The 22,225-nt window shown below is 31.9% G+C and overlaps 1 protein-coding gene across 1 annotated transcript; it reads right to left on the reverse strand.

Annotated features, from left to right (window-relative positions):
• Positions 1-3,710: 3,710 nt before the first annotated feature.
• Positions 3,711-20,862, reverse strand: LOC129962785 (kelch-like protein 10). Its single transcript, XM_056076780.1, has 9 exons — positions 20,714-20,862; positions 19,204-19,527; positions 17,204-17,458; positions 15,253-15,475; positions 12,613-12,782; positions 12,062-12,170; positions 10,799-11,131; positions 4,712-5,038; positions 3,711-3,806 (listed from the first exon to the last, which is right to left on the reverse strand). Exons 1-8 carry the CDS (start codon positions 20,860-20,862, stop codon positions 4,721-4,723), a joined length of 1,881 nt encoding a protein of 626 aa, XP_055932755.1. The 3' UTR covers positions 3,711-3,806; positions 4,712-4,720.
• Positions 20,863-22,225: the final 1,363 nt, after the last annotated feature.

Here is a 22,225-nt window from a genome sequence, read left to right on the forward strand (position 1 = left end):
TGCTTCGGAAACATTTATTTTCCTTGCCTTCATTTGAATTTGCAGGATTAGCTTAATCTTGCTTTTAACAATTTTTAAATAATAGAATCATAGTTAAAATATTTGCATTATAATGAAAAAAATAGTAGTAGAGCAGATTAAAAGAAAAAAAATGTGAAATTTTGATTGGTTTATTTCAAATTAATTTTTATCCTTTGGAAAAGTGGCAATATTCTTTGTCCTGCTTTTGTAATATGTATACAAAATTTGGAATTGAATTCTGTCCAGTTTTTAAAAGCTGGTTACGGATGCACGCATACATGCTGCATGCGTGCACAGAAACTTACATATACAGTCACAATTACTTTTATTTACAACAAAATAAAAAAGTAGCCCCTCCCAACTAATTATAAGACTGAATGAAAACAAAGCCTGCTGTAATACACTTTATTACTTGTCATCCTGTATATGCTTAACTCATACTGAACTATACAAGAAATCTCTGACCAAATCTATGCAAAATTAAATAACTGATCTTCATATTTTTATTTGATGAGAAATCGCTTCTGTTCTCTGCAACCGTGCTGTTCCACGAATCTTTAACTGTTCCTGTGCTGATAATTCTGCTGATCATAATATCATTTGCAATGGATCTATGGCCTGGAAAAGGAGAAATAAATATTTAGTTGCATCAAAAGTTTTGTAAACTCGTGTCGACTCAACCTACCCTAATGGATGTCAAGCACTTTATAAACGGATGGGAAAAATAATCAACTTCTCTAATTTATTGATTTAAGTATATATTTTACACATATAACCAATGACAGGCTTGTACCTGTAACTTGGCAGCGCACTCTGTTAAACTATTTATCTATCTGCTTATATCTAATATATAAAAATCTCATGTCACGGTGTTTGTGTTCGAACTCCTCCGAAACGGCTCGACCGATTTTCATGAAATTTTTTATGTGTATTTGGCAGGGATGAGAATAGGTCGTAACGTATATTTCACAACACTAGGTAATTAGGGTGTTCCTATCCACGTTCACCGATCAACGCTTCAGGAGATCAACGCTTGCTTGAAATCATCACCACTGTGACGTAATGTTGAAAAAGTACAGCTAAAAATAAACGCGCACGTCCAAATGCTACAAGATCCATCTGCTGACACATTCTCGGACCAATTGTTAGATATCGGTGATGGAAAAGTTGCTGTCTATGAAAATACTGGATGCATAAAATTGTCCACTAACTTCTGCACTATCGTTGATTCGCAAAATGCTGTCATTGACCGCATATTTCCTGATGTACGCACATAATACATAAATCATGCGAGGCTGGCAGAAAGAGCCATTTTGGCAGCAAAAAATGTGGACGTCGACGATTTAAACTTCACGATACAGCAGTCGTTGCCAGGCGACTTGGTATCATACAAATTGATCGATACAGTTTGCGATACTAACGAAGCTGTAAATTATCCAACAGAGTTTTTGAACTCACTGAATTTACCAGGCATGTCACCACACCTTCTACGACTGAAAGTTGGATCTCCGGTAATTTTACTTCAGAATTTGTACCCACCATGGCTGTGTAATGACACGCGATTGGTCATTAAAAAAATGTTGAAAAACGTTATCGAAGCCACCATTTTGAATAACAAATTCCGAGCCGAAAATGTTTTGCTGCCACGAATTCAATTGATTCTCACAGACGTGCCAATCGAATTCAAACGCGTTCAATTTCCTATTAGATGCGCATTTGCAGTGACAGTCAATAAGTCGCAAGGCCAAACGATGTCTCTTTGCGGCTTAGATTTGGGCACACCATGTTTTTCACACGTGGCATGTTCTCGCGTGGGCAAGCTATCGAGCTTATTTGTGTTGGCTAAAGACGGACTGAGAAAAAATATCGTACACTCAATTGCTCTTCGAAATGAATATTGATTTTCTTTATTTCATTTTTATACTTTAGGACAAAAAATTTATTACTTTTTTCACTTTACGTTTAACTTTTAAGAGATCAAACAATGTATATGTTCGTCACGTTAATGAAATACATTGTATTGAGAAAATGAATGGTTGGTGTTTTTTAGTTTTTATCGGCGATCATCGTCTACAGTACCCCATTCCTCTTTCTGTCATAGATCCCATCCCTACACACTTACAATACATTCGTTAACAACCAAAATATTCAATAGAAATAATTTATAAGGCAGAACAACGTTTGCCGGGTCAGCTAGTAAATGTATATAACGCTAACTCATACGCCGCAGAAATTGCGCTTGTTACTTATTATCAAATGGCAAAAATTAAATTTAAATAATCCATTGTATGAATATAAGACTACTTCATTAAACCTTTTAATAGTTGCATTGAATTCATTGCTTTTCTTATTTAATTAAAAGAACTACAAAAAATTATTAAGAAGGCTTGTTGTGTTACCAAATGCCATTCAGTCAGAATAAAGAACTAGATAAAATAATTAGACAAACAGGAAGTCAAATCGTGTGGAAAAAATTGGTATAGCGGTCAGCATATGAATAATCCTATGGCTTATCTATGGAAATCGATATTCATATCTTCCAAAACTATTATCTCACCTAAACATTAAAAATTACTTTTTTAATGATACTAATTTCATTTGTGTATAATTTTTTTTCTTGAATTTTAATTTATTTTTTTAAAATTCAGTTTAATGCACCTTCCAAATGTTTTTTTTAAGATTATGAGGAAATTCAAACTCATCCGTCAAAATAGTCAATCGCCTACTTTTACCAACCATTAACACCGACGTAGGATTTTGTAGAAAAGCACCTTGCATAGCAGTGGTGTACAATAATTACAAAGTAATAACGTTTGGCGTGATTTTGGCATTTTTACTGAATCTTTCGTGCTATCCTTGGCGAGATATTTGGCTATTGATCTCTGGCATGCGGTTAACAGTATCTGAAAATCGAATTTTGTGTTTTAGATACGTTTTTCTCGACTGTCGGTCTGTATTAATTTGACACAAAATTATATTTGTAACCACAATTTAAATTTGATATATTTAAGTCATTGCGTCTTTGAATTATCTCGTCTAGTTATTTCTGAAAGTAATCAATCCGACCGACAGTCAAGTTGGATTTGGCTCAAAATTTGGCCAGGTGTCTATACTATAGATATTAAATCTGTGCACCACATTTTATATATCTAGCTCTCTCCGTTTTATAATTATTGCGCTAAATTATATTCGAACAGCCGAATAGATAGACTTCCTCTGAACGAATTTTGCTCAGAATTTGATTGAAATCTAAGAATTTGGCTTATACCAAATTTCGTCCGTCTAGAACAAAACATTTTTGAACTATCTTTGTTCCAAACAGATAAGTGGATATTTTCCAAAAATGTGTTTATTGAACTCAGGGAGATCTAAAGTATGGCGTCTAAGTCAAAATCTCGAGTTCGAAATTTTTGACGATTACTATACTTTCTCTATACTACTTATATAAGAACATAAAAAAGCTTTTTTTTTTGGACATAATGTCGTAGGAAAAAGAATCTGTCAAGTGGTTAAGGCTACATTTTTTAATTTGCTTGCATCTTAAAAATGAAGTAACATAAGAGTAAGCAACAGCAATTCTCACCTTTTTCTGCAGTTATATAGTATCTCACTTTCTCTGTCAAAGTTGATAAGAAAATTCTTCTTTTCTCTTAATTCTGTAGAAAGGTAAAGAGTTCATTTATTCATCAGGCTTATAAAGTGTGGAATTCTGACATTCACTGTTGCTCGTACCAATTGTATTTCTGTTTCCTATGTGTGTAGATATTTGATAAATTGTTTCAAACCTAAAAATAATGATTCGTTACTTATTATAAAATAATAATTTATTTGTTAATTAAACAATACACAGTAAATCGAAGTTCACTTTGTGGTTTTATGAAATGCCACCAGGCTGGGATCATTAAATAGACAAAATCGGTAAATGCGTAAGTCTTCGTAGCTTTCTGAAGTCCAAAGTCCTTTAGATATTTTCATGGTTTTATTAAGTTATCTGAATTTTTGCTTTCATTTGATTTGTAAGAGTTATTACTCTAGCACATTCAATCAGAATCGAATAGTTCTAAAACCGGTGTTTTGGAAAGAAAGAAAAAAACTTCACTTAAAGACATTCATTTAAATCTATAATAGACTTCAAAATATATATATATATATATATATATATTTTAATTTCCATCCTCCCTTTCTTAGAAGCCTATCTCCAGTCTTTATTAAATTATTAATACATATTATCAATTTCTACATGGGTAACACTGCTCATCGTTATTTTTGTAAATCGAGAGGAAGGATTGTTGAGGTAAGGCTAGATGATAATTTACTGTGACTTGTGAAGGGGGGGATGCGAAGGATTTGACTAATCTCTAATGCTCTAGGATTTTGAATTCCATTTTGGGATGTTTTATGATGTTTGTATATAATTTGACTATATAGAACTTTCTACAGACTATATAGAACTATTTGACTTTCTATAGAATTTGATTTGCTTGTGTTTTAAGGAATTCTTTAAGAGATAATATTTATTCTATTGTAGATCTGTCATTTTTATTATCAACCATGTAGCATTACATATTTGACTTATAATTAAACGTTTTTTGAATTTCTTAATTTTCAATTTAAATTTGGCAACAAAACATCCCATTCCAATTTCTAGAAAGAACCAAAGTTCCGGAGAACGAACAAGAAAGCTTTTCACCTATACTAGTCAGATGTCCTCTTCATCTTCCTCTTGCTGTTGCTCATTGCCAAGAATGGGTGTAGGCATCCTGGCTCGCCCCTCTTGGACAGCCTGTTGCTGCAGTAGTTTCTGCCTCTTCTCCTCCATAAGACCCGAGCGATTTTGGTGGATGTAGTCATCCACATTAGGCAGACCCTGTACCACACATGCCGCTAGTGCTGATCGGTAAGAGTTCATGTCCGTCGCCTCGTACCATTCCCCAGTCCTCTCGTCGTAGCATTCCACGTGATAGATGGTGGTGACGCCATTGAAGCCTCCTATTACAAAGATCATGTCGTCCATTACCTGGAATATTACAGAACAAATTTTGTTTAGTTATGCTTTTTAGTTAATTCATTATAATGTTGATATCTTATAGGAGTATTATCTATTTTAATCCGAGAGTTTTAGAAAGTTTCAAAGCTAGTTCAGTTATCAATAAACTACTTTATTTAGCTATATGTGCACACAGTCATTTCCAAAGTAGTCTTTTAGCACTGCAATACAGTAATTCCAGCAGTCTTTTCGCTTCTGAAAGCTCACTTTGTAGAAGAGTGTAGCATATTTTGCATGATAGATTTTCGCGATATCATCTTCTAGTTATGTTCTTTCTCTTTTGCAGCACACGCGTCACTTAAAACACCTTGCGCGACTCATGGTAGTATGGCTGGGACACTGTTCTATATGTACTTCGTCTCTGTGACACTATTTATTGAATGTTTCATAAAATCTTCTTTTCCTTCATTATGGTGTTTGACGATGAAATTTCAAAATTGGTAATGTACGCGGCCACAAAAGAATGAACAGTACAGCTTTGATACATTTAGAGCAAAGCCTCTTGGCAAAAGCTGATTATTGGCTTTCAATACTTTCTGTGTTTGTGTGTATGATTTTGTGCTGCTATTTATTAGCATGTTTCAGAACTAGAGTCGACACTTTAATAACACCTCGTATGTTCACACCCCAATTTCAGGTAGATCGCTTAACTATAATTTTATTTTGATTCTCGAAACCCCATGTGATATTGAAATTGACGGGAAAGAACTGATACCCAGTTTTTTATTTGAAATAATAACGAATTATGAAATATATTTCGGAAACGTTCAGAAGAAATGGTAAAAAATTTAGAGTTATTTTATTATTTCACTTTCTTTACCAGTAAATTTTAAAATTAAAAAAAAATCTCGAAGTCAAAATAAAACATAAAAACGCAATGATTTAAGAATAATATAACGAAGAAATAAAGATAAAAATTGTATGAAAGAAAGTCTTAAGCATTCATTAAAATTTAAAATATGTGATAAATTTAATTAAAATTTACTTAGAATATTTTATTCAGAACCTAATGTTTGTAAGTGTTTGTTGCGATCCCAAAGTTTTTGATGAAAAAAAGAGACAATCCTCCTTGAAAGAGACTACTCTGTCTAAGTGCATTGGCATAACAGCATGACAAATGAAATATTCGATAAGGGAGTTTTAAAAGGAGAAAGGGTATTGAGAGGAAAAGATAAAAGAAATTCGAATCCCTATTTTGAGTCATCATGGCATAAAGCTCGATTCGAAAGTATGATTTCTGTTTAGTTTTATTGCAGCAAACATCGAATTTTTGAATGCATAAAAATTTTCACATCACGCAATTCACAAAAATAATGCCGACCTAAAAGCAATATCCTATTGACTGAAACAAAAATAAAAATTCTGCTTTTACGTAATTTTTCAGAGCAAGCTGGTTTTATTTATCGTGTCAGTAGTGTTCTACAGATTAAAACACACACACAGCAAAATTGATTTGAATTATGTTTCAAAAATAAAATGAATTGTCAGAAACTGTACATAAAATTAGTTTTTAATTCTTGTTAAAATTTAAAAAAAAATATTATAAGAATAAACCATATTGCTATTAAACTGAAAAGCTAATTTTTGGAATTTTAAAACGATTAACGTGATTTTCCTGCAATAATAGGCTTCAAAGTAACAGTTGTAACAAAGTAAAAGTTGAGAAAAAAAGTTTTTAAATACTGATTAATTTTTAATTAATTAAAATTTAATATAAATCTGAAAATTCTTTCTTATTGAGCACCTGTTATCCAAGACGAATTTATATATCACATTTGTTAACTTTATATCCAATGGTTACTATATGAAACATTTAGAACGTCATTTAAAAACGCAGTTTAGTAAAAATATAACTGAAAAACATTATTCTGTTAATACTTCTATATTTATTTATCTTTTAGCAAGAATTAAATATATTATCAAGAATTGTTCCTTGATTCAGTTTCCTTTTATCAAGAACTATCAAAATGTGATCAGAAATTGAATTTCCACTTAGTTTTTAATTTAGAAATTGCTTCATTGCTTCATTTGTACTTAGTAGTTTTCTTTTTACTAGATTTCTTCCATTTTCTAATGAATATTGTCGAAAAAAAAACACCTCTTAACTAATCAACATACCTTTCTGATCAATTTCGAAATAAACGTTTATGTTTATTTTCATTTTAGTAAAACACTTCTTCCATTTATTAATACAAAAATATGTATGATTGATACTCCACTCCTTTTATGAAAAAAAATAATAATAATAAAAAAAGAAAGTTTTTCCATCGAGAATCCATATATGCATTAGCAGTTATGAAAGTGATATGATTTCCTAAAAATATATGAAAAATGATCTCAATACATAAAAGAAACATATTTGTTTTCCATATCCCATGCACTTATAAAAATTAGTAAAGGCCATTCTTTAATTATTTTAAATATGTCAAAGCAGATTTCATTTTCTTTTGTACTTTTGCTTTTATATTACTAAGAATGTCCAAGTTTAGCTTCATTATCATGCATCTATGACAACAATTTGTTAGCAAAAGTAGAAAGGAACCTATCAATCTTTTCTAAAATCCATTTATTGAATCACATGAACTGACTTATTTATTTTTTCCATCTTCGTAGATCATCAATAGAAAAAGGACATTTTCTTTTTCAACCTTAAGTCATTCTCTGTAACAAACTTTCAAGTATGGGATCTTTTTTTCCAAAGCAACATTTATTGTTCCATTTTTCAATAAGCATATAAATTGGTTTTTTAGCAATTTTTTTATGAAAAGATAAATTAATAACTAACTCAAAAATAATAGAATGCATTTTCTACCGAGTCATTTGCTTAAACTTCCCGAATTTCAAGAGCTATTGAAGAATAACAAAAACTGAACCAGAATTTATTTCGAATATGTCGAAGCGTATTAGGAATCGAAAGATCCCAACTTTCTTGTTCTCAGTTATTGCAAACAGAAAAGTTAGAAGGCAAGAGCTTAATAGATCCGTGTGGGTACCATTCCTTTACGCTTTATTAGTAATTGGTGTTATAATGCCAAGAAAACCAAACGAATCTGTTCTGTTCAGAAACGTTATAAAATACTTTTTATGTATCATATGGAATTTGATTATTGTAGCCTCTCTGGTCCTCAATGTTTATGAAACCACTACCACATTTCTTAAGCGTCATATAATGCTGTTACTTGATACGTTATTATTAATTTTATTGAGATACGTTGTCCAGGCTAAGTTGTGGATAGTCGTGAAGAACTTCAAAAAAATGGACAGATATCTTCTCAGAAGTTACAATAACTCCCTTGGGAAGAAAGGTCTCAGAAAATGGGTTTGGACCTGGAGTTTTCTTGTGCTTCTTTACGGCATCGCAACTTTTGTAAAAATGTGGTTAATTACAGATACCAACGATGATACTATCGAAGGCTTGGCATGGAAGGATTTTTCTGTGCATATCAAGAAATGGCCACTTTTAATGAAAACTGCCAACTTTCTGTTTCGCATTGTGATAGCTTCCAGAACTACTCTTGCGAATTATGCTTCAACAGTGACTGCATTGCTGTTTTGCCTTACTTTCAAGATGGAACGGCAAATTGTCCAATGGCAGAATTTAAAAATACAAAAAATGATCAAAAACGTTTTATCAAATGAGACTTTTGCACACTTTGCTCAGGAGATCCATAAGACCACCTCATTGCTCCAATCTGTGAATGAATCTCTCTCTGGGGTAATTTTTATACTTATATGCTACTGGTTGAGCTCAACATTCTTTTGTTTGACAAATATTTTAGATGGCGACCAGTTTTATCAGTCTGAACCGCAAACGCAATTGTTTGTCTCGTGTGTTATTATCATCTTTTATGTCATGTTCATTTACCTTGCGCATTTGGCTTCTAAAATTAAACAGGAGTATTATGATTTGAAAATTTTGGTTGCCATGGAATCAGATTCAAAGATATTTGAAAAAGAATCTTTTGCCGCTAATTTTGAATTACTTGGTCGGATACACGATAAACTGGGCTTGAAATTAGTAATTACGCCTTTGGAATTGTTTACTTTGGATGTAAAAGTAATTCATACTGTTTTAGGTGCCATTATTACATATGGCGTCATCATTTCACAATCTCTTGGAAAGTAAATTCACTGAACTTTACATCTTTCTCCATTTTTTATCATTTTTTAAAAAACTGATTTGAAAAATAGAGTGCACAATTGAAAATAAAAAATTGTTTATAAAAATGATTTTAGACAAATTAATTTCTTCGAATTATTGTCTTGATTTCCAATAATTAATCCATTTAATTATAGGAAATTAAGACAATTTGTAGCATCAGTTTTTGCTTTTTCGACTAATGAAATAGTCTATAGTCTACTTTGACTATAGTTAATGAATACACAACTTCATTGCAAAATACTGGAAACTATCTATTTAATTATTATCAGTACTATTTTTAGGCATAAAATAACCTATTTTAGGTACACTTCGAATAACAAATGTAGTTATTTACATTTAATTAGAAAAATTCTTGTTTTCATTAGCTATGTGAAATTTATTTTCAGCAATGCGATTTGGTTTCTTTAAGTACCATAAATTGCATGTAATTCGAAAAATAAATAAATACATTTTCATATTCCATCATATTAAGTAACATTAATATATATTTATATTATTGAATGGATTACTTAGGTAATAGTGTTACAAAACTTTTCTGGATTTATTGGAAACTTGTTATTATTATTATTATTATTTTTGCTAATTGTCCAGTATCATATGATATTGCTTCTTTCCATTTTATTTCAAAAGCGCACCCGAGCTAGACAGATGAAATTTGATATATTAATATTTGCAGTAACATTGCATATTTCTATAACTGCAATATAGTTCTAAATTTAAAGGTCTATTGTTTCTCTTAATGATGTCTGAAGATGGTTTTCATTAACATTTGATAAAAAACAATTAACTAAATAATTTGCCATTTAAGGATGAGCTAATCATAATAGATAAAGTTTCTTAAATATATAAATAATAGATATAAATTTAATTCATGTATTTCCATTTTGAGAAGTAACTATTATCGTTTAATCGGATATCAACTGACCGAAACAGATGTTTTTTTTGTTGTTTAATTGTGTTTTGCTTATGACAATACATTATTTTAATAAATCTAACCAAATTATTTTAATTTTCACTGTATTTAAATGAATTTTGATTTTGTACAAGGGCTTCCAATATAGTTGTGATTTTGAGAAAAAAAATGACTTTCAAAATTAAATTGGAATTAAAAATTGGAAGTAAAAAAGATTTCTACTTTTTACTACATAAATTAAAGTGGATTTTCAAAATCTGTTTTTATTAAATTTATTTATTTCTTCAATGTAGAAAAGTTAAAAATTTCAATGTGTGAAAAATGTTGTAACTTACACTGATTATGTAATCGCACTTCACTCTTCGCCAATGGAGTGATGGCCCACCACATCATTCCATTTATTCACTTACTCATTTAGGCCGGTCATTCAGGATCATTTCATACCAACTTCACTTCAACTCCCATTCATGAAAACTTTACATTGCAAATCTCCATTTCAAGTGGTACAGTGAGGTTGGAGTGATGGAAGTTAAGATGAGTGAGATATCTAATTTGTCACTCCGTGCCAATCGAATATCGAATGACCAGATTTACTTGGTGTGGAATATTTGTGTGTAACCAGTTTTAATCATTATTTCTCATAATTATTTCTCACCTCGATGGCGAAATTGCTCCTTGGGTTGAACATGTCTGGGATGGGCGACCATTGATCTGTCTCAGGATCGTACTTTTCTCCATTCACGAGTCTTGATATACCATTGAATCCTCCGAGAGCATAAATTTGACCATGATGGCTGATGATCGATACACCAGAACGACGCTGTTTCATGGAAGGGGTGGTTGTCCATTGGTCAGTTTGAGGGTTGTAAAATTCTGCAGACGCCAGGCATTCGCTGCCGTTGAAGCCACCAACGATATAAATGCGGCCGTTCAGAGTGGTGGCGCTAGCATCGCTTCGCTGCACATTCATGGGAGTCACAAATGTCCACTGCCAGAAGCAGAATTAAATTATAAAAATTTTCTTTTGGTAATTCAACGTAACAAAAATAATGATCTGAATCTGGATGTTTATGCAAATTTCTTATATTATTGAGAATATTTTAATGAAGACTTCTAATTAATAATTATTTAAATTTTAATTAGGCTTTTTGGCAAAGACATACATGCAGTTACCTTTAGTTTGAACTTTTATGCAGCCATCAATGTGCTTGTGGCTGAGATTGGTATGAGCAAAGATAGAACCTGGAACCTTGTGGTTCGCAGCCGAGTAACAAGACCACAAGACAAAAGTAATATTCATGTGTCGTAGCTGTTAGCTGGCTTATAAGCTTCACCACATGCTCATAGAAAGAAGTTCCATTAAGATAGTGCAAGGTGATAACTAAGTCTTTCCCTGATTACGGAAAAGTAATTGTATATAATTTTTATATATTGTTGTTTCGATGTATTTTAAAGACGGGTATATAGTTATTAAAACCACTTATATCAGCAAATTTCATTTTGAACAACTTTGATAGCTTTAAGAATGCCTAGACGATGTTCCATTTCTCACCACATATTGTCCAGCATTTTGGCTGTCATAACTATAATCCTGACTTTGAGTGTATCAACATCTTTAATTGCTGTCGGGAACATTCTACCCTTTATATCACCTCAAATTATCTTTGAAAAATAAAGGTCGATTTGAATTCATGGAACCTAAGAACACATTGAACTTTTTCTTTCATTGATTCCATTTTGATAGTAGTTGAATGTAAAATTACTATTTCTGCATTAGCTGCATTCATTTGTTGGAGAACACAACTATTCCATTGTAAACATTTTACAGTATTACATCCAATGGTTCTTTAGTTACAGTTTTTTGTAATCAGAGAAGGACTTTATGACTACATTGTGTTAAAAATCATGAAGGATATACCTGATTAGTATACTTATCATATCTTTCGACGGTGTTCTGGCGGTGGTGGCCGTCGTAACCTCCCATAGCGTAGACGAGATCACCCAATGCAGCAACGCTTACGTAGCACCTATGCAGTAAATATGTTTCAATAAGCTTATTTCATAGGAATAGTCAAAAAATGCATTAAAATTCATGATTTTATAATTTATAATTTTTTTTTCTTTAATTCCATTGAGGAAAGGAGTAATCATTTTGGAGTATCTGTTACAAGTGAGAACAATATTAATCTTCATGCACTTTTAGGAAAATTGACTTGCTTCAGGATTTGTTAAGATTTTGTAATCAATTTTTTCATCTTTTTATCTGTGTGTATTTTCTTTTATATTTTTACATCAGGTTTATGTATAAAATATGATAAAATCTGTCATATTTTGATTATGAGATATCATTGGTTACTCCTATATTACCATACTCATTGTTATGTAAATTATAATATCATTTCGTTGGCTGCATTTTCAACAAGTTTTCCCAATGTGTGCGAACATATTCTACAAAAAGAATGAGCGCACCTCTTGGAATGCATAGGCGCGATGTCTCTCCATTGCTTGGTGACAGCGTTGAAGCACCGACAGCTGTTGAAGTAGTCGTTGCCGTCGAACCCTCCAATAACGTATATGTCGAATCCAATTACTGCCAGTTTGTGATAGGCACGAGAACCAGCAGGATCCACTTCTTCCACCTGAAAACATATTTAGCATACTGTGAATTGTTGTAAACAACCCTTTATAGTTCTCTGGTATATATGCTTACTACCTGAAAAAGATTGTTTTCATATGGGCTCAAAAATTGGAGCATTGAAAATTTGGATGATAGATGCTTTTAGAGTCAAATTTAAAAATAGTTTATGTTTGAATAAATTCAACTGCAGGAACATTTATTAACATTAAATGAAAGCACTAAGTCAAATAACTTTCAGAATACTGTAAAAAAGTCTTGAGGATTAGACTCTTCCTAAAGTTGTGAGGCCCCTTGCCGATTGCCCACATTTCCTATTTAATAATCTGGCCTTAAATACTGTGCCTAATTGCTACTGAATGATTATTGGAGACAATATGTGATAAGAGCTGGAAAATTTCCCTGATATCCTCTGAACAAAATGTGTTATGTTGCATAACTTTTCAAATTTATAACAAATTCAATTAGAGATGAAAATACTTACAAAAATAAACATATATTTAGATATAGTACATTTTTGTAGTCAGAAAGGTATTTCGTGCACACACTGTTCTGCAAAATTTATATCTGGAGTGAAAGAGTAATGTATTTTTATGTTAAAAAATACATTAACTATATAACAAATTCAATTAGAGATGAAAATACTTACAAAAATAAACATATTTAGATATAGTACATTTTTGTAGTCAGAAAGGTATTTCGTGCACACACTGTTCTGCAAAATTTATATCTGTAGTGAAAGAGTAATGTATTTTTATGTTAAAAAATACATTAACTACATAACAAATTCAATTAGAGATGAAAATACTTACAAAAATAAACATATATTTAGATATAGTACATTTTTGTAGTCAGAAAGGTATTTCGTGCACACACTGTTCTGCAAAATTTATATCTGGAGTGAAAGAGTAATGTATTTTTATGTTAAAAAATACATTAACTACATAACAAATTCAATTAGAGATGAAAATACTTACAAAAATTAACATATATTTAGATATAGTACATTTTTGTAGTCAGAAAGGTATTTCGTGCACACACTGTTCTGCAAAATTTATATCTGGAGTGAAAGAGTAATGTATTTTTATGTTAAAAAATACATTAACTATATAACAAATTCAATTAGAGATGAAAATACTTACAAAAATAAACATATATTTAGATATAGTACATTTTTGTAGTCAGAAAAGTATTTCGTGCACACACTGTTCTGCAAAATTTATATCTGGAGTGAAAGAGTAATGTATTTTTATGTTAAAAAATACATTAACTACATAACAAATTCAATTAGAGATGAAAATACTTACAAAAATAAACATATATTTAGATATAGTACATTTTTGTAGTCAGAAAGGTATTTCGTGCACACACTGTTCTGCAAAATTTATATCTGGAGTGAAAGAGTAATGTATTTTTATGTTAAAAAATACATTAACTATATAACAAATTCAATTAGAGATGAAAATATTTACAAAAATAAACATATATTTAGATATAGTACATTTTTGTAGTCAGAAAGGTATTTCGTGCACACACTGTTCTGCAAAATTTATATCTGGAGTGAAAGAGTAATGTATTTTTATGTTAAAAAATACATTAACTACATAACAAATTCAATTAGAGATGAAAATACTTACAAAAATAAACATATATTTAGATATAGCACATTTTTGTAGTCAGAAAGGTATTTCGTGCACACACTGTTCTGCAAAATTTATATCTGGAGTGAAAGAGTAATGTATTTTTATGTTAAAAAATACATTAACTACATAACAAATTCAATTAGAGATGAAAATACTTACAAAAATAAACATATATTTAGATATAGTACATTTTTGTAGTCAGAAAGGTATTTCGTGCACACACTGTTCTGCAAAATTTATATCTGGAGTTAAAGAGTAATGTATTTTTATGTTAAAAAATACATTAACTATATAACAAATTCAATTAGAGATGAAAATACTTACAAAAATAAACATATATTTAGATATAGTACATTTTTGTAGTCAGAAAGGTATTTCGTGCACACACTGTTCTGCAAAATTTATATCTGGAGTGAAAGAGTAATGTATTTTTATGTTAAAAAATACATTAACTATATAACAAATTCAATTAGAGATGAAAATACTTACAAAAATAAACATATATTTAGATATAGTACATTTTTGTAGTCAGAAAGGTATTTCGTGCACACACTGTTCTGCAAAATTTATATCTGGAGTGAAAGAGTAATGTATTTTTATGTTAAAAAATACATTAACTATACAACAAATTCATTAGAGATGAAAATATTTACAAAAATTAATATATAAGTATAGTGTATTTTTGCGATAAATTTTTGTAGTAATGTACTCACATTTTTCGTACTCAAGAAAGAATCGTGAGTTTTCATACTCACATTTTCCTGCAAAATTTATATCTAGAGTAAAATTTTTATGTTAGTAGTAATATTGAGTTAGTAGTGTCTTTCTTACTTTTATCCACCTGTCGGCTTTGGTGTCGTAAGTCTCTATGAGATTCGTGGGCGATCCTCCGCTCCATCCCCCGATGGTGAACAGAATGGAGTAGGGGATTCGAGGCGTAGCCAGAAAGGGGGTTTCCACGACATCCTTCTTCTGGCCAATCATCTCAAGGTCCCAGAGGAAGCGAAGGGTGTCGATCACGATGGGTTTGCACGACTCATTGTTCTCCACGTACCTAATCAATAAATGAAGATACATTTGAATAAGCTGAATTTCAATCAGCTGGAGAAGTCTCCCTAAAACTTTCTTGCATTCTCTTTAATAAACTTGTCAGGCCAGAGAACGCCTTACATGGCATTGGCTTACAATTGTTATGGAATATTAGCTTTCGGCACCAATTTAGCATTTTTACTGAATCTGTCGTGTCATCCTTGGTGAGATATTTGGCGATTAAACCCTGGCATGCGATTAATAGCATTCGGAAATTGAATTTGAGTTTTATACACGTTTTTTCCAACCGATTGAAACAGAAATTTGACGCAAAACTACACTTGCAGTCACAAAATTTCATACCAGATTTGATATTTTTAGGACATTGTTTTTCTGAGTTGTCGCGTTTACATGTTTCTCAAAGTAAGAGACCGAAAGAGGATCAACCGGTAGTTGGATTTGGCTCAAAATTGGACAAGTCATTATACTGTAGATGTTAAATCTGTATAATAAATTTTATCTCTCTAGCTCTCAATTATTGTGTTAACTTATATTCGAACAGCCGGACAGACCTGTTTCGGAAGTCCGTCTTCCGAAACAGAAAAATTCTGTTCTGAAGAACAGAATAAACTCAAAATTTTATAGAAATCTGCAAATTTGGTGAAAAGACCGAATACCAAATTTTTGCCGTCTAGCTGAAAGAGTTTTGGGCTTATATCTTTGTCACAGACATACAGATAGGCGGACATTTTCCAGAACTGTGCTTTTCGAACTCAGGGAGATCTAAAACATAGAGATTTCTCAAAATCTCGAGTTCGAATTTTTTGACGATTACTATACTTTCTCTATGCAACATATACGAGAAAGTAAATAAATTAAGAGTAGGAGATAGAAACGTATTTTTGAACACTTAGTAAATCAGTTTGTTTGAAAAATGTATCTGCTATTTCCCCAAATTAGCGCTTAAATTATGCATTAATTTGTTATTTTTGCTTTCATTCCCTTGATATTTAGCCTAAATAAGCAGCTGCCTCAGTTAATTGGTGGTCGAAGTGTGACGTGCAGAATCAACTTTATCTTATAAAAATACACGAAGAAGTATTTCAACAATAATTATCTTTAAAAAGCTTCTCTGTCCTCCTTATATAATTTTCTAATCTACGAAGTATATAAAAAGAATAAAGAAATCGCTCTCCATATGTTGAGGAATATCTACATTTGAGATTTTCCTGAATAAGCAAACATTTTTTTAGAGTTATGGTTGCCTAATTGTCGGCCTGTTTATAAAAACGTAAATCCACGCACCATTGAGCTAAATGGATAAAATTCAGCATTTGGTCTTTAAATGAAAACTGCACATTTTTATCAGATTTTAGACGGAACTCTCAACAAGGAATCTGCCTGTTCGTTTTTCCACATCCATTTCAACATGATGCAAATAGATAATTTAAATGGTCGACATCAAAATTGTAAACTTATATCCATCTATCAAAAATTTGTTTGTATATTACTATGTATATTTGTTTTTGGCCACTGCTTTCATCAGTGGAAATAGTATGTATGAACCCGTTTTCTATGAAAATATATAATTATCATTACGGCTGTAATCATACCTGTGGGGGGAAGCCTTTTATAATTTGGAATCATAATGGCTTACTCATTACCCTCCCCCGATGCATTCTGTCACTATTATTTATAGCTACCATATAGATATTCTTGCTTTCAGCTTTGAAGTATGATGCATATTACTCACTTATGCACTTTTACCTTCTCCATGAAGTACTGTGTCTCCATGAGTCCCAATCGCACGCATCGCATGATGGCGTCTACATGCCTCTTCCTCTCAAATGACCGGTGGTCGATCCATCGGATACCGGCTTCCCACACTAACTCTTCATTTCGGACATTGATGCGGTCGTGGTTGAGTAATGCCAGAACAGCTTCCAAGGGCATCTCTAAGAACTCTTCGCTCTTGGTGACAACATCGGCGAAGTGACTCAGCAAGTAGCTGGAATGACTCAATTTTAAAATTATGTGCAGTCATGTGTTCACGATTGCAAAGTACTATTTTAATATTTTCAGAGCTTTATTTGCAGTTAGTCCATTAATTTAATTAAATTGCAATTCCACAATCATTGTATCTTTTAAAGAATTTAAGATGGTCTGTATTTTATGATTCCATAATATTTACTATAAATGGAGACTAAAAAGTAGAAAATGGTTAAAATAAATAATTTCTACTTTTTTATCCAATAATAAAATTGTATATTTAAAAATTGTTTTTATAAAATTATTTCCATTTGTTTCCAGAAAGATATGCCGAGAAGATTATATTAAGAAAGTTAATAGTTGCAAAGCAGAATATACTTATAACTACAGTACTTACTGCGCAAATTAATTGGGACAGACTTCATTTTTTTATTTTTTATAAATTTCTTTCTCGGGAATTCTCTGCCTCGAACCGATTTCAATTACATTTCATTACAAAAAAGGGTTGGCCTTGTCTAGTCTAAATTGGTTTGACCATGTGATCATCGCTGTAGATCATCTTACCATCAGTTGTGTTTCAGTTGCTGAAAAAGTAGTCGATTCTAACGTGTATGAAGAAATGGATATCACTCCCCGGAAAAGGATTTGAATTGTTACCTTAGTCAGTATGCTTCTATGAATATGAGGATATTGCTGCAGCAGTTGGAGTTAGAAAATCCAATGTTTCTTGGATTATTAATCAGGAAAGTAAACTTGGCACAGTTTCATCAAATTGAAAGAGTAAATGTGGGCACAAACGCAAGACAAGACAACACCTCGGACAGAAAAATTTCTGATAGAATTATTAGCTACTGGTGTGAGCATTGATTCATCGACTGTACGACGAAGGCTTATTGAAGCAGGGAGATGGGCAAGAACACTAATCAAAAAACAACTGTTAACACTTGAAATGAAGACAAAGCGCTTGAATTGGGCGAAGAAATATCAATCCTGGCTTGCACAAGACTGGAATAAGGCTGTATTCATTGACAAAAGGCAATTTTTTGTGCAAGGTATTCGATTAACATTTGTCAGACGAAGTGCTGGAGAACGTATCAGGGAAATAACATTTAATCAAACAATTAAGTACATTCAGACGCAGATGTTTTGGGGTTATTTTACATCTGGAGGACCTGGCAGCTTAGTATACCATTTGAAGGGATGATGAACTCTAAAAAATGCATTTCAATAATAGAAGAAAAAATTGTGCCTCTGATGCAAATGTTCGATGGTGGTGTTGGTGTCTTTCAATAAGATCTTGCTACATGCCATAGTTCCAAGCTGGTAAAGAATTTTTTTCAAGAAAAGAAATTAACAGCTTTGGTTTGGCCTGGTAATTCTTCAGATGTAAATCCCATTGGAAATTTGTGGAGCATTGTGAAAAGATATTGAGTAAAATGTACTGCTCGACTAAGAGAAACAGGATTGAAAATGTCATAAAAATTTGGTTTCGTGATGACGACATCAAAAATTTATGTTATAAATTAATGGAATCCACGCTAAGACGTGTAAAAAAAGATACAAAAAAACACATTTGCTACTAGATTGCCATACTATGCGTGTTAGTAAACCTATACTAATTTAATTACTTGTGAAAATTTTTGTGATTGTCCCAATTAATTTGCACAGTACTACAGTAGATAACTTAGATTTTTACAAAATACATTAGTGTACTTGAAAACGCTTTGCACTTTTGCAAGTTGTCAAGTACCAAGAAAAAAGTACCTTTCTGCAGCTTTCTGGAGATCCAAGAGAAAAAAGCATTTGGCGAAATCGACAAATCCAATGCAATTCTCCGCATCCATTTTCTCCAGCAGGAAGTCCGTGCAATCCTTAAGCATGCCTAGGACATTAAACTGGTCAGCAGCGGGCAATAAAGTGACCACGTTGTCCTCCGTGACGTCCGTAACGCCACTGTACGCATAGTGGATGATCATTTGAAGCATGGTACCACTAACACCTGGGATGACGAATTTAGAACGAGACTTCCGGGTCATTTTGGAAGTGAAGAGAGCTCGGAAATATGGACTGCAGACTGCCATGATAGCTCTACGGAAGGAAATGGAATGGAACATTTCATCAGTTTTATTATAATTTATCAACACTCCAGATTGATATAGATCCAATTTACTTTTCAAAGAATATTGTTCGGCAAGAAATTGCTGTTTAATATGGGATATTAAATTTAAATAAAAAAATTACTATCAGAAATCTTTACACTTAAATATTTTTTTATACTAAAAGGCATGTTATTTAAAATTTTTAAACTTTTTCATGTGGGTCACTCAGCGAGCGGCAAGCACTACCAGTATTTGCACATCCACTATGGTTTCCCATATGCAAATTTATGCAAATTTTCGCAGTGAAAATGTAAATTTCAGTGGAACTCAGCGAAGAAGACTTCCACAGGCTTCTTTCGCTGGTAACGCACTCGGAAGACGCGGTAGATAGAAGTCAAGCTACGCTGCAGGAATGCCGCCACCAACTGCAGACATTGGAAATACGATTTTGTAAATTGTAAGTTTCATAATAAAATATTAGTGGTAGATAACCACGTCTTGTAGTATTTTCCCCCTAAACTCACTTTCTAGTTTCGTTTGTTTGATGTTTAAGATTTTGAAACACCAAAACAAGAAAGTTCTTTTTCTTTCTATATAATTGTTTTTTGTTACCTTTTAAAATCAAAATTCGGAGAAATATTGCTAAATACTATCTATGGATCGCCAAATATTTGCAACAATTCGCCAAATCTTCAAGATGACTTCATTTATAAGCTTAACATGACTGTTTCAAAGGGCATAATGAGTGTTTGGAAATAGCGGTAATAAAATTGGATTTAAACTGGAAAGTTGGAAACATACCAAAACAGCTGTTTTATGAACAATTAATTCTATCATTAAAAATACTATCATTTTTTTTTTTTTTTGCATTGTAAAAAAAATATATTGGTAAAAAGCTATTTTTATTTTTATTGCAGAATTGTTAAATGTTCAAATTTCACAAAAAAATATTTAAAATGTTTTTAAATAATTTTCCTAAATGATATGCAACTATCCAAAACTCAATTTTTTTTTTGTAAAAAAGAAAAAAAATGTGATTTTTAAAAATTTAATCAGCATTAAATAATAGTTTCAGAATGAAATTTGAATGTTGACCTTATGAGTAATTGGAAAAGTTAATTATGAGAAATTAATAAGTTAAAATTAGTAGAAGAATTAAGAAAATAGGGGCGTACTTGCGAACAGCGAAGGCACCACCATCTTCAGTCTGGAGAATGACGTCACAGAACTTCCGCAGGTCGTTCAGCTCGGTCCAGAATTTCAGGCAGGACTTCAGTTTGGTCAGAGTCTCTTCGCTGGAGCTCAGAACGATGCTTGTTTCCATAAGTTAATCGATAGTCAAGACTTCCTTATCAGCATGCTTTCCCATGAAAGAAAAACATAGTGGTGTGTTGTGGTTTTTTTAAGGAACTGCCCGGTTTTAAATACATTATTACTAATCTCACAAACACAGCTACACTACAAAATTCACAAACACTTATTACTACACACACTCAAATTAGGTTAAAGAACAGTGTGGTGGAGGGATTCCACGGTTTTAAGCCGAAAGCAGTCGGTGTTAGCGCAAGGGTTGCGCATGGGGGAAAAGTCGACCTCAGGGTGCAGGTCTGCCGTTCAACTGGTTGTCTTCTACAAAACGCCACAAGGGGGCTCTCTGCTCAAAGGGAAAAAGAGGTGATACAAAAAAAAAATCCCCAGAAAAATTTGAAAGCTATTCGAACCTCGAGTTCTTATTAGTTTAGTTATGTTAACCTCCCTTTCCTTTTAGTTCTAAACATAGCAGTATAATAAAGTTTCGCACTATAATTCATTTTTAAAATTCGCTATCAATTATATAAAAAAAAATAGAATTCTTATATATGGTTTCGGTGAAACGCGCATGAGTATTTATCTCGTATAAAAACAATGAAGAATATTGATTTTAAATCTACCTTTTAAAATTATTTGTTTCAATCAGATGACTTATTTCATTTATTATTAAATGGATGCTACTTTAAACTTAGCTTTTGACGCAAGTTGCATGTGACATAATTCAGACCTGCTTGTATGGAATCGATTTTAGCATGGAATGCTTAAAAAAAGATAATTTTCATCACATTTTATTGTTTTACTTTCATAAAGGAAAAGAAGTTGTTGAAGGTTGAAAAGTTAATGGTGTTTATAATAAATATAAACTACTTACCGTAATTGGTTTATCATTAAAAGTTAACTAACATTTGTGTTCCATATTAGTTGAAATAAAATCGATAAACACTTTCCAATACAAACTTTCCAATACAAACATTTATAAAAAAATTTGCTCGCAAAAGAATTGAAAAAGGGCGATGAAAATTTTCTTGCCATAATATCAAGCTAATTACTTCAAAAGGATTTTATATAAGTATTATATCATTTTGAAAAGGCATAGGGATTATGCTTGCCTTAAACAAAACTCATTCGCTGGCGTGAGCATAGGTTAACAATTATGAAGTCGACATACAAGCAATAGATACATTTCTTGAACTGAAATTACAATTCAATACACAGTGTGTGTTATTTACACCATATTATTATAACACTTGCATTGAAAATTGTAAAGTAAGCCAGAGGAAGTGGTCTCAAAACGTTATTTTGAACTTGTGACGATAGAGTACTCCTTGCATGGCATTGTCGTACAATAGTTACGAAATCTTATTTTTTCGCCTTAA

This window comes from Argiope bruennichi, chromosome 3 (genome assembly GCF_947563725.1).
Source record: "Argiope bruennichi chromosome 3, qqArgBrue1.1, whole genome shotgun sequence".
Classification (NCBI taxonomy): Eukaryota; Metazoa; Arthropoda; class Arachnida; order Araneae; family Araneidae; genus Argiope; species Argiope bruennichi.

Bases quoted from the DNA above. Each gene is read 5' to 3' on its own strand.
- LOC129962785 (XM_056076780.1), bottom strand. From the start codon at position 20,862: ATGGAAACAAGCATCGTTCTGAGCTCCAGCGAAGAGACTCTGACCAAA. The intron at 19,528-20,713 runs GTACGCCCCTAT...TTCCTTCCGTAG, and splicing joins GGTGCCTTCGCTGTTCGCAA to AGCTATCATGGCAGTCTGCA. The intron at 5,039-10,798 runs GTGAGAAATAAT...GTAATATTCCAG, and splicing joins GGAGCAATTTCGCCATCGAG to GTAATGGACGACATGATCTT.